The sequence below is a fragment of the Pundamilia nyererei genome, unplaced genomic scaffold (assembly GCF_000239375.1).
Source record: "Pundamilia nyererei isolate P.nyererei 1_Seehausen unplaced genomic scaffold, PunNye1.0 scaffold00388, whole genome shotgun sequence".
Lineage (NCBI taxonomy): Eukaryota > Metazoa > Chordata > Actinopteri > Cichliformes > Cichlidae > Pundamilia > Pundamilia nyererei.
The window spans coordinates 84,590-98,187 of record NW_005187789.1 but is presented as its reverse complement, the minus strand read 5'-3'; the positions used below and the strand labels follow the sequence as shown (position 1 = coordinate 98,187).

The 13,598-nt window shown below is 43.9% G+C and overlaps 1 protein-coding gene across 1 annotated transcript in view; it reads right to left on the bottom strand.

Moving 5' to 3' along the window:
- Positions 1–13,598, bottom strand: part of gfra2b (GDNF family receptor alpha 2b) — a 146,674-nt gene that overhangs the window by 49,380 nt on the left and 83,696 nt on the right. The window contains exon 4 of the mRNA XM_005752884.1: positions 363–562. Coding sequence (XP_005752941.1) covers positions 363–562 — 200 coding nt within the window. The remainder of the gene's footprint in view (positions 1–362; positions 563–13,598) is intronic.

Below are 13,598 nucleotides of genomic sequence, written 5' to 3'. Positions count from 1 at the left end.
ATTTGTTTTTGTTTCTAATGTCTCTGTAAAGCACTTTGAATCACCTTGTTGTTGAATTGTGCTATACAAATAAACTTGCCTTGCCTTATTAAGCATCCCCTGCCTGTGACCTGCAGCATGTACCTGCAGTCTGGGTCAGAGCTATGTTCCTTGTCTTTAAACCACCTCCCTGCTACATTTCCCACATTCCCTGCCTTTGACGCTGGAGCAGGATGCTGTTGTGGAGAGGTTCGGAGTTTTGTTTCTTTTTATCTACGCTTTGTGAAAGTGTGAAATTAAGCTGAGCTTCGTGCAGCTGCGCTGAACGCTGGGCAGTTTTCTCACTGCTTCAGGATTTCCCCTCAAACTTGAGGTGCACCCACCTTCTGACATCGCTTCCTGCTACACGGCTCCTGATAGCCCGCAGAGGGCTGCGGGGGCGTGGTCTTGCTGCAGATGGAGTTATAGGCAGATCGGAGACGTTTACACGTCTCGTTAAGGTTACAAGCCTTCGCCGCATCCAGACAGGGGTTACAGGGTTTCCCTGCCTCGGAGCAGGGGCTCATCTTGGTCAGAGATGAATCTGCAGAGAGAGAAGAGATAAAAGATAAATTAAAGAGACTCACACACGTCTTTGTGCCCGAGCTTGCACTAATTTGTGCACTTAATGAAATAATCTGCTGAAAGATAATTGAACGTTTTCAGAGAGCGACTTGACTTCAGCAAGGCTCCAATCAGCAAGGCTGTAATCACTCCACTCGCGGCACTCTCGCGTCTCCCAAAAGACACTTTTAGACTGAAAGCTTCGATTTCTGTTTTTATGATTAACCGTGTTTTTCTGCTTCTCCACTTACTTTGAAAAGTCCGAAGGCCGGAGGTCAAAGAAAAACAAAAACAAAGAGAAACTCAGAGGAGGAACAGAAAGTCACCTTCGACAAAATAATAAGAACACTACTACAGCATGCACCATTAGACAGGTGAATTTGAATAATAACTACAGAGAAGCTTCGCTTGTTGTAGAAAAGTGAACATTTCGCCTCCTGTCTATTCTGGCCGGGCTTGTCCTCCAGAGAGGAGGTTAGCCTGGGAACGCCTTGATGGTTCTGGATAAGCTGGAGGACGTGGTGAGAAGGAGGTCTGGGCTTCTCTGCTGCTGCCCCCGAGACCCAACTTCAGATCAGCAGAAGAAAATAAAAGAATGATTTAATGTGTTATTTTAGATTTGAACTTTTATTGAAGTGGATGAACTAGCTTCAATAATGCACGGCGCATTGCTCAGTCACAGTTTTAATAACACGTGAACTTTTGTACTAACATGTTTTCATACAATATTTAACATTAGTTTATTTAAAGTGTTTTTCTGCCTTGCTGTCTGGAGTATAACATGTAATGTTGATAATGAAGCGGCATGGTTCATTGTTGAAGAATCTTTTTTTTAGTAGACGAAGAAATTGGTCGCCAGGAACATCTCTGATTTATCTAACCTGCGATCTTTGTGTAAACCCAGTGACATGTTTGTACTGAATAACATATTAAAATCACACGAACGATGTGTGACTGATTGCTCCGTCAGCCCTCTAGCCTGCACCCGCATGCCCAATAATCACAGGATGAGAGCAGAGTGATCACAGATCACGTCCATCAACGTGATTGGACAGGTTAAAGGTCTTCATTGTAACTGTGTTTCTTCCTAAAACAGAAAACACTAAATACAAAGCTGAGATTTTATAAATGATATTTTTATCAGGATGTCTGAGTTGTTGTGATGAATTCAGATAAACTTAAATGAAGAAGAGCTGTCTTTGGTACGCTGTACGAGCTCATGTGACTAATCCTCTGTAATCCTGCGTAAACCACTTACTGCTTAAGTTTGCTCCATGAGTCAATCAGTCTGCATCCTTCTTCAAATATATAAAACTACTTTTATATATTGGACGTGTTTAATAGAGAGACTCAACATCCACACAGAAACATTTTAACAACTCAGACTGTGAAGAAAGAAAACCACACAAAACAGCAATCAGCGCCGCACACAGACCCACAAACAGACACAGAACATGCCTCCGTCAGTCAGGGCTCCCTGCTCTCAGAGCCAGCTCACTGTGACACAATCCTAAACAGCACAGCTATCACGGTACTGGGTCGTGTGACCCAGTGTTTGAGTTTTTATGTATTTTTTTGTATTTATTTTCAGTCTAGTTAAATTCTAGGTTGCTGTTCAGGCCTTATTTCTTAGTTATTTCTGTCATCTCCGCCTGTACTCAGTCTCCCTGGTTCCTGCGTCTATGTTTCATGTCTATGCAGTTAAGTTCATGTCATGTTTTATCTCCATGTCTATGTCTCCGTGTTTCCTGTTTTATTTTGTAAGAGTCTGGTGTTCTTTGTTCATTGTAGTTAGTGTTTCTCTCCCCTGTATTGTCATTATGTTTCATTCGAGTCAGCTGTGTTCTCATGTGTCTCCACTTCCCCTGATCACCTCATGTGTGTATTTAAGTCCTCAGTCTTCCTTTGTTCGTTGTCGCGTTGTCTGTGTACTTCCCCTCTGGTCAAGTTAAGTGTTTTTCAGGATTCTGTGCAGTTCAGGTTTGCCATTTGGTTTCTGTTGTTTTTCATGCAGCCGCACGATGAGGTTCTGTGCAGGTGATGTCTGTTTCGTCATGCCATTTGGTTCACAGTTTCCATGCATCTGCACAGCATTCTGTTCACAGTGATCATAGTTATTCCTTACAGTCAGGTTAGTATTTTTCCAGTTTAGGTTTTTGGTTAGTTGCAGTTTGTCCCTGTTATGTTTTGTCTACTCCCTCCTGCATCAGCCCAAATAAAGGCTCTCTTTCAGTTTAAGTTCACTCCTGTCTCCTCGCCTGTGTTCGCGCCTGGGTCCACCACACACTCTCCACACGGTCTGCCCCCGCTGGCCGTGACAACAGCATCCACCTGCTCACATCCACCCAACAAACAGCAGCACAGAAGTCTGTTCTTCCTCCGTCAACAACTTCAGCTCCATCAGTGCACTCACCATGTGACCTAATTAGGACTGTAACAGGAGGCAGTGTTTGTGGTTCTGTGTCCTGCAGCTGTGTTAGGGTTTAACAGTGAGCACGCTGCAGGAGCAGTGAAAGTGCTGTAGTCGTGTCCATGTCAGGTCTGAGTAGTGCAATCACATGTACCCACATGTGATTACATGTAATCGCCTGCATTCACATGTACAGCGGTGCTGATTAGCATCTCCTGCCTGTGAGGCAGACTGCTCTGACCACCTTCGCTGTGCAGGACGTTTCTGATGAGCGCATGATACACAGGGACACGCCCAGACTGGCTGACCCTGGGTCAGCTGCTAACAGGCAAATAGTCTTAAGTGAAGCAGAAGCAGGCCGAAGGACTGGCGGCATGTCTGACAGGTCTCTGCTCACTGGCTACAGAACATTACAGGGAGAGGGGGTCAGCTGGCGGCCTGTGAGGTGCTGATTAAACGATATCATCAGCAACGTGGTAAGACACCATCAGCATCAGTGCAGCTTCTTTGTTAATGAGCTGAGTTTCATTGAGTCTGATCTGTTTTACCTGAGTGCTGATTAAATGTGACTGACAGGCTGAGGTTTCTTCTCATGAGCGGCTTCATCCAAATACTGAACATCCTGAGTTTAATGGGTTTAAATGAAGCGCTCTCTGATCATGACCTGCTCCGTTTTTCACTCATGGAATTTATCAGAGTGGCTTTGCATGATTCACAGTTAAGAATCATCCTTCTGTATCATCCTGTTTCCTGATGGCCAACGTCTGGAAGCCTACTGAGGGACAGGACACAGTGTGTGTGTTCATTTCTTTACATTTACTTTATGCCGCCAATGTGTTCTTAGACTTTAATTAAACACTGGCCACTTTATTAGTTACTCCTTGTTAGGATGTGGATGGGCTCTTTTCATTCAGAGCTGCTTTAACTCAACAAGCTGCTGGAAACGTTCCTCAGACTTTGTTCCATGGTATGACATCATCATGACATCATCACACAGTTTCTGCAGGTGTGTTGCTGCCTTTGTGATGAAGGTGAAGGTGCTCTGTTGGACTGAGTGCAGCGAACTTGTCATGTTCAGAAACCAGACTGTGTTGTAAGTCTGAGTTTCTTGTTCTTACTGACAGGAATGACACAATGTGGTCTCCTGCTGCTGCAGCCCATCTGCTTGAAGGTTCTTCTGTAGACGTTGGTTGTAATGAGTACCTTTCTATCAGCAGTCTGCTGTTTCTCTTCTGACCTCTGAGCTCAGCAGGGCGTTTCCTCCCAGAGAGCTGATGTCTGTGATGGTGGTTGGTGGTAAAATCGCAGCAGATTAGCAGATTGTGCAACACTCAGACCAACAACCACGCCGCCCTCAGGCCCTTAAAGCAACTTTCTTATCATTCTGATGCTCAGTTTGAACTCGTGCTGCGCCACTCTGCAGATTGGTGTATATCCAACGCCAGGTAAATACAGGGCCAGTACCACTGATACCGATGCCAATAGTGATATTTTTAACTATTTCTACAGGCAGCTGATGTCGAGGAGCGCAGTGTGTCCTGATTTATGAGATGAACCATCATCAGGTTGCAAATTCTGAAGGCATTTTAAGTATCACTAAATCACTGTGACTTTTACTTTTAAAATAAGGAGTTAACACAGTAAAACACACCTTCCAGCTTTTATTTTGAAACTGAGCTGAAGAGTTGTCTGGCTCAGCGTCTGTAGTTTAACTGTGCTGCAGGCTGTAAATAAAGCAGACAGTTAGCACAGACATGTTTCATAGCTCATGTTCGGGGTGTAGAATTTTATTTAAAAGATTACTTATTTAACACGCTTCAGTGAGCTGCACATAGAGGATAGAAACAAAGCATCGATCTGATACTATCGATACCTGGACGAGACCACCTCTAGTTTGAATTTCAGCATGTTTGCACACCTAAAGGCTCTGAGCTGCTGCCGTGCGATTGGCTGATTAGACATCAGTGTTAACGAGGGGTTGAACAGGTGTACCTAATAAAATGGGCGGTGATTATGTATTTAATGGTGTGCTCAGAGACTGGGTGGGTGGGTCGTGATGTTTGCGGCTCTACCTGCAGCAGCAGAGCTGAGCACATGTCTGTTGCCCTCCAACATGATCAGGATCTACAGAACAACGACACCTTCTCGTCTCCAGGGCTACGGTGAGATCCAATCAAGCGTGTGAATGTCACACCAGCATGTCGAGTGTGAACACACACGTGTGGACACCATTAAGTCTCAGCCTAACACATCCAATCACACAACTCCAATGGAAAAGACAGCTGTATCTGCGGCTCAGGGACAGATCATGAAGCGTGGCATCATGACATTTCCCTCAGTGTTTTAGCAAATTTACATCAGTGACTGACAACGCCTCCAGTGCTGAGCAGAGAAATCAAAGGCTTCCTGTGAGGCAGAAAACTGGGCACGATCAATGAAACCCCAGAAAAAATAATCTCATGCAGAGAATCCTCGAAGGAGCGGAGCCTCCAAACCTCAGAAATATGAATTAAATTGGCTTTTCCTCGGTGGAGGTATGAGCTCAGTGCGCCAGTTTCTTTGTTTACACAAAAACCATCAAGCTGAACCTCCTCAGGTTGAGAGCAGCATGGGACACCGGATGCAGATTCATCCACTCTGAAAGAGTGGGGGATGATGTCAATACTGCAATCTCAAATACCTAACATGCTGTGCGCTAAACCGAAACCTTTTAAAAGTCACTTCTTTTAAGATGATTCAAATTCATTAGGAAAAGGTGGAGGTGGTGGATTTTTAGGTAACAGCTGGTCCCTGCAGGTCTTCAGCCTCAAAGCTGGGAACATTTATCTATATTACACCTTCAGACAACTTCACCTCCAACTCTGACCTTAAGGTCAGAGGTCCAGTTTTTACAACTCCAGAAGGAAGTGACCTTGGATTTTCATATTTATGCCATCTAGCAAAAACCACTGTCAGTATTTTATACAGCAACAACATGCTTCTGCTTATCGCTGATGTCATTTGCTTCCATGAAGACCCTCAACCTGTGATTGCTGCTCAGATCTGCAGCTATGCAGCAGCATCGTTTCACTCTTTGAACTTCTGCACCGCGTCTGTGTCGATACGGCCGGAGTGAGCCGAGGTGATGGAGAGGACACCGCTGTGAGCTGCCATCACCTCTGACTGACACCTCACTAATTAAATATGAATGTGGTCACCATCAATGCACCTCTGCAGGGTCCTATCAGCATCTTCACACTGCATAAAACACACGCACACAGACGCAAACACACATACACAGACATACACACACGAACACACACACATAGTTACACGCACAGACACACACAAACAGACACACTCAGGCTCTCCGTGTGCTACACATGTAGAAGTTTACAGGATGGGATGCTCTCTGGTGGTTTAAAACATTTTATTATCAGTGACAGAGTCGGCCCTCATGGAACATGTTCTTCTTTGAGCTCAAACATCTACTGACAGAGTACAATACACACACACACACACACACAGACACACACACACACACACACACAGACACAGACACACAGACAGACACACACACACTAGCCGTTGTGTGTTTCCAAGAAAGCTCGAGCTGTTGAGGTGTTGCTTTGTGGCTCCATGAAAGCAGAAAGTCGAGCCATCGTGAAGACGTCTTCACCACCCACACGTCTTTCAGGAAACATCACTCATACTTTGAGTTTTTTTCTCACACTTGTTAAATCTGATGCAGAAAAATAAAAACCAGAAGAAAGGTTAAACCCAGATCTGTTCCAGGTGCTTCCCTAACTCTCCTGTCAAGCCCTAAAGACTGTGGAATCATTCACATGTGAAGGAGTCAGGATGAGTTATTTGGAGCGAGTTGTCGGTTACTTATAAAGACCAATCAAGTTGCATGGGGAAACTGGACATGTTATCCTGCGGGAGTATTGTTTTTTAATTGTTCTCATTGTTCTCTACTCTGCTTCTATTTTGTGCTTTTACTTGCTGGTCAGCTTGTGGTTTTGGTTCTAAGGGTCTTAGCTGAATATTTACCCCGACACCTCCACAGCAGCATGTCAGGCAAACTCAAACCCACAGCAGGCTGTTGCTGGTTTGGGTTTGCAGAGGCTTTAAGGTTTGGGCATTGCCCACCCACAGATGTACTGAAAACTGACTTCTGATGAGGAAAAGAATCAATGATAAGGTCCTTCGACAGAAACTGATAATGTTTGAGAGGGTGAAGAGGCAGAGATGCTGTGACTGAGTGATGCTGCTTCATGCATAAACTGCACAACAGCCAGCGTCCTACATTCCCAGCAGATGTCTCGCTCATGCTAATGATCTGCAGAAAGTTTTTGTTTTAAGCACTTTCCCCAAAAACTTTGTCTGCCCATCATCTGAGTGCAGAGAGTGAGTTGTCTGGAAATGATGGAGCCGTCCACCGTCGAGCACATCCAAACTTTTCACTTTATCTAACTGAGCAGAAAACGTTTGACAGGCAGAGAGAGGAGGTGGAGGTGGAAGAGAAGTACGCTGAATGCAGAGCGATGAGCTGTAACTCTGTTTGTCTCCAACAGCAAACTTTGATCATACTTTTGGGTTGGTAGATCTTTCTACCAGATCAATCATGAATAAGCTGACCGGGCTGGCAGAGCTGATGATGAGGATGTTTCAGAGCCTCCTGAAGGGATCAACGATGTTGGAGAGGGCTGCTGATTCACTCGAAGGCCGTCAATTGGGTAGGATGTTGTTGACTGTAGTAGATGATGTTGTGCACGGCCTCAGTGTCTCCAACTCTGTAAATGTCTTACCTCGGAGCAACTCCCTGAGACTCGTTCCTATTCTCATTAAAAATTAACACTTTAATTATCTGGCTGCCCAGTTATTCACACAGCTACATGTCTGACTTATTTTGGAAGGTTGCTGCTTTGCCTGCTGATGGCGCTGAGCTGCAGATGTGACATGAAGTTGCTCTGATGCAAAAATAAACATTTGTATAAATTTGACTTTAATTTTCTCAAAATATTAAACTATACTATATCAATTGCTTTGATTTTGTTATTCATGCAAGTTTTTTGTTTTTTTATTCCATTAGATTCATTTCCTCATGAGGGGGCTTTGTGCTGTTGATAAAATTAGTCTGTCTTTGTCAGACGACATCAGTTCTCTGTTCTCTGTCACTGGTTCTCTTGTGGAAGACATACAGAACTTTTTGCAGTAAAGCAGAAGAAGAGCTGAAAGTTGATTGAAGTTCAGATAAAGGCAGTTAAAGGTACTGGGAGGTGCATGTTATGCAAAAAAACCTCTAAAATAAGTCTTTGTCCTTGAGCTGACAGCCACTTAAGGCCTAAAAGCCACTTCATCAGCGCGACATCAGCACCATTTAATAAGGTGAAAACAGATGACTGAGCCTACAACCAGGTGTTGGTCACACCTACTAGAGATATCCACACCAGTGATGCTGGGCAGCTAATGAGCTGATGAGGTAATCAGGTGCATTAAAGCCAGTATGCAAATATAACTGAGGACAGCGAGGCTGTTTGAACCTTTTTGACTTGCAGCTCATTTTCCAGCTTGAAGTTGCTTCATCACCCTGATCGGCCTGATATCACCTCTGCCTCCACAGCAGCTTTAGCAGCTAAACGCTCGCTGGCCTGGTTGGTTTCATTAAAGTTCAGCAGTTTGGAGTCGTTCTTGCTGAGCTGAATGTGGCGGAAACTCGACATCTTCATCCTTGACAGACAGCACAGATAAAGCCACAATGTGCTTATATTCCTGCAGGACAGCCGGAACATTCTCATTCTCCACATCCAAACAGCGCCGGCTTTGAAGTGGGACAAAACAGCAAGAGAACATGCACGAAGATTTAACAGCTTATGTCCAGAAATCGAAATGAAGGTAGCTCAGCGTTGCTGAGGTTTGTGCTGCGCTCGTTATGCACACTGTTTCACGGCACGTTCAGGGACATACAGAAAACTTGTGCTTCCAGCCCATGAATAATTTCTGAATTTATGCAGCCTTCTCAGTGTTTCCATAGCGCACTTAGTTAAATGGGCGTGTTTGGTCTCTGAGGGGCAGCTAACACCTCCTCACACCCGATTATATTGATTCTGTGAAATGAAGCAGGCTTCCTCCGCTCCACACGCACTCGTCTTAATTTTGTGGCTCTGCACAGCAGAGGCAGCTGCTCCCTCTGTCCAGATTAGAAACAGTCCATCACCTGGTTAGGCTGTCACTGTTAATATGACACTAAATTCTACATCAGCCTGAGGGAATGCATTATTATCAATTTAAACTGCAGAATCCTCTTTAATGCTCCATAACTGAAGAAACACTCAGTTTGGAAGCACAGAAAAGCTGCATAAAACCAAAAAAAGGCCACATTTGTTTTCAAAGGATGGCACAAAACAGCATAAAGTTGAGCAGAAGTTTTAATGATTAATGACATCACAAATCACTAATCATTAGTGATCTTAATGGGACATCTACGCAGGTGTACAGGAGGATGTTTCCATTTCTTCTCACAAGAACGTCATTATGAGAAAAAAATCATAAAGATCCTTGTTAATGCCTTCGCTGTACTTTTTATGCACTCCCTCTTCATGCTGCTCATTTGTTAAATAAAAGTTTGAAAGAAACTTTTCTGGGTCCCCTCAAACTTTTGAGGCATAAAAATAAAAGTTATTTAAAATGAGTAGTATGCACTATTAAAATATAAATTATGAGACTACAGCAGGGTGCCAGATTTCCACTGACTGTTGTGTAAAAGTGCTTCACATTGTGCATGTTGCACTTGGCTGTGATAAAAATAGCTGCTGGGATATTTTCATTAACTGTGAAATAACAGCTGCACATTTCAACAGAAACTCTGAGAGCTGCTTTTTTATGACTGACAACAGTTTTTGTTTTTAGGGACTTTTTTTCTTTTCTTTTCTTTTTAACATGGAAGCTGCAGACACCAGTATTCACAGACTGGGGAGAGGACATGAATATGATGAAAAGCTGTGCATGTGATTTATTATGGAGCAATAACAAAGAAGAAAAACAGAAAAGCAGCAGAGGCAGCAGTGAGCCAGCCCCCATAGACTCCCATGTTAAATCTTTACAGTAAAAATAAACATGTTTACAGCCTGATACACAAACTTCTTGGTCTCTGTGGATAATTCTAACACCTTCATATCACTTGTACAGTGGGAGGATGTTTTTATAACAGAGAAGCAGAAAAGCTGTGGTTAAATGAGCACTAGACCTGCCATATGTATTAAGAGACTGAAGACTTCAAATAGCAGCATTTTTTGTTTTAGGAAACATGAGTCCACATATAATTGAGGGTTTTCTGGAAGCAGTAACCATCAGAGATCACCGTGAGTCACAAGATAAGGGAACAGGGCATCACAGAGTGTTTTCTTGGGGCCGTGGCGTTCCACAGGGCTCTATTATTGATCCTCTACTTTTTACACATTTAAATCATGTTCTTGTTTGTCACAGCCCAAAACGTTTCCTCCTTTGTAACAATGTTATGGGGCAGAGTGTTTTTATAACTCACCTGTTTTAAGGCTTAAAGTTTGCATTATTAGGGGCGTGGCCTCTTTAACTAACAGGTGGACGGTGACAAAGGTGGCTGTAGCTGCTAGCTGTCTGCTAGGCTTTACCTAAACTGGACCTCTGGACCGTGTTTGTGCTGCTGGAGCCTTTTGGAGTTTTTTTTTAATGACATCATGTGACCAATAGTATGACTGCTATGAGGTTACTGTGCTAACAGACCATGCAAGAAGAGCTCCATTTTAGGGGGGTGAGGCTTTAATTAGTAGGTATTAGCAGGTGACCACCATGCAAATGTTGAGCATTTAGAACAGATCATCATACACTAGTGTGCAGCAACAGTTAAGTTATGTCTGTCTTTTATATACCATCCATACCATCCATATATACCAGTCAGCAAAGCCTGCCTCCACGTGTCATTCATGAACTGGACTTTCTTGTTAAACTTAACTTTAACATCAGCTTTGAACTAAGAGTAGAGAAAAGCTCCATGAATTAAAGATGTACAGGAAAGCACTTTTCCCACTACTGCAGGCGAAAAGATTTCCAAACCTGACTCAGGTACAACGTTTAAATCCTTCCTCACTTCAAACTGCTTCACACCGCAGCACATTCACACCACAGCGCTGAGCACTGATTGTGTGCTAGCACAAGCTGAATACATAACAGAGCCGCTTCCTCCTCCTTCAGAGTGACTGTTTCATTAGAGTCTGTCTCGCTGTTTAACCCTCTCGACCCACGGTGTCTTCCTCCCTCTACCCGGCTCTCTCTACCTTCCAGCAGAGAAGAAGAAGAAGAAGGAATGATATGAGCGCAATGTTTGAAGAGGAGCAGATATATATAGAGAGAAAGAGAGCGAGTATCCAGGGCAGGAGTGCGGGCCAATTAGAGAGTTGCCCTAGGTTGTCCTGTTATCTTCCTCACACACAGTCTCAACAGGATATACACACAGAGCCCCGCTCAGGGCTATACGCACGCACACACACACACACACACACACACACACACACACACACATAATGTTTTATTAAAACACTGCTCCAGTGTCCGTTATAGATATATATACACACCACGGAGACACGATCTAACGAGGTCAGAAACAGAACTGGAGGGAGGATGTGGGCGTAGGAGAGAGCGAACAAGCGGGGAGATGAAGGGGAAAAGGAAAAGAGGTCGAGCTGTGACAGAGTGAGAAGATGAAGACAAGAAGGGAAGACGTGACTGCAGCAGGATGGAGCACACCCACACCACCTGCAGCTCTGTCAGCTCCACCTTTCACAGGTGACCCCAAACAGCCTGAGGAGCATTTCTGTGGTACACCGGGAGGTTCGCACCTGCATTCAGCTTCATGTGGTGGAAGAATGATCCACCACCCACACAAACAACCTGCAGTCACAGCTACTGAGTCTGACTGGCTTAGCTCTTTGACTTTCTAAACTCGACATGTGACAAGTCTGTACCCCTAATGAAGAGTTCTGACACCTCCACATGTATGAGTGAAGATGTGTTCTGAGCACCATTTGAAGAGTTGCCGGGTTTTTGTGAGTGTAGTTACACTAATTTCTGAACAAACCCAGGCATGTGGTTCTTTAAGCACCCTGAAATACAACAGAAACCTCGCAGCTCAGCAAACAGCTTCAAGGGTTCCTGCTAGCAGGCTCTCAAGACTTAATGAGTTAATCATTTTACATGTGACAGAATATCATACCACAACAAGTTCTCCAAACTTCATACGGACACTACTAACCATGTCCGAGTCTAAATCCTCCTTCACTCTCTAAAAATAACTCCGAGTTAAAAAATAAAATGATGAGTGTCTGTGCTTCCAGCTGTTTCAGTAAAGTTCATTCTGACTGAACTAACAAACAACATACAGCACTGCTGTGCCTAAACTAGATTACATAAGAATGGGTTAACTGCTGGCTAGCTATCTGCAAAATGGAGGATGAGGGTTACTCAGTAAAGGGTTAGGGTTCCTGATGGGCAGAGACGAACACCGCCACATGACAGGAAGACAATGCCGAAAACAGAGAAACCAGGTGAGAGAACATACGAGATGATCCATCCACAGCAGGAGGTCTGTCATTAATCTGCTGGATTACTTGCTTTGCAAACGTCCTGATTTTGAGCTGGGCACAGGTGGCAACACGTGGCAGCTGTTAGAGTACAGTCACATGATCATCAGCCAGAGCAGAGTGAAGACACGACAGCAACACACTGGGTCCCCGGTTCAAAGGCAACGGTTGCTATAACTGCGGTCTCCAACCGGTGTTCATATGAGCCTCTCATCTCTCACAGCGAGCATCACTTTGGAGCTGACAGCTCCAAACTGGTTGCCTTGGTGTTCAGTCAGCCTCTCTGAGGCTCTGTGTGACATAACTATGACCAGCAAACTACGAATCACAGAGAATTTCAACAACCATATTTTCGTTGTAAGCCAATGAGTAAAAACTATGTGTGGTTCATTACATAACACTCAGAAAGTCTGTTTTAATTATGGAAGTGTTGAACTCTTAAATGAAAAACACTTTAATTTTGTCTTGTAAATATTTAAATATCACATGTTGTATTTGGGCTGCTGGTCTCCAAAGAGTAGCTGTGCTGCATCGTGTAGCACCGGGCTAATCCTCATCCTAATCCAAATCCTAATGCCAGTGCTAATCCTAATGTCCCCATTAAAGTCAGAATCAAATGGCTTTCTGTAACTATCGTGCTTTTCACACATTTTTCATTAGTTCATGCTGTTGTTGTGTCGACCTGACGGCGGCATGTCCAGCTGCCTGCTGCTGCTACACAGAACGTTCAGTGAGATTAAACCTAATCTGCTAATTTCATTATGACTGTGAAAGAGCAAAACACAGGAAATATGCTTACTCTGGCAAGTTTTTACTAAAAAAAAACAAAAACGAAGGGGGTTGAAAAATGCACATTAACAGAATTTTTCTGGTGTGTTGGTTTGACAGATGACTGACAAGGTGTGATGCGTCAAACAGGGACGAGTCAGGCAAATTCAACAAAGGGAAGGAAGCTGAAAGAAGCCATTTCATCTCTTTTCCTTAAAAACAACCTGAAGGGGTTTGAAGTG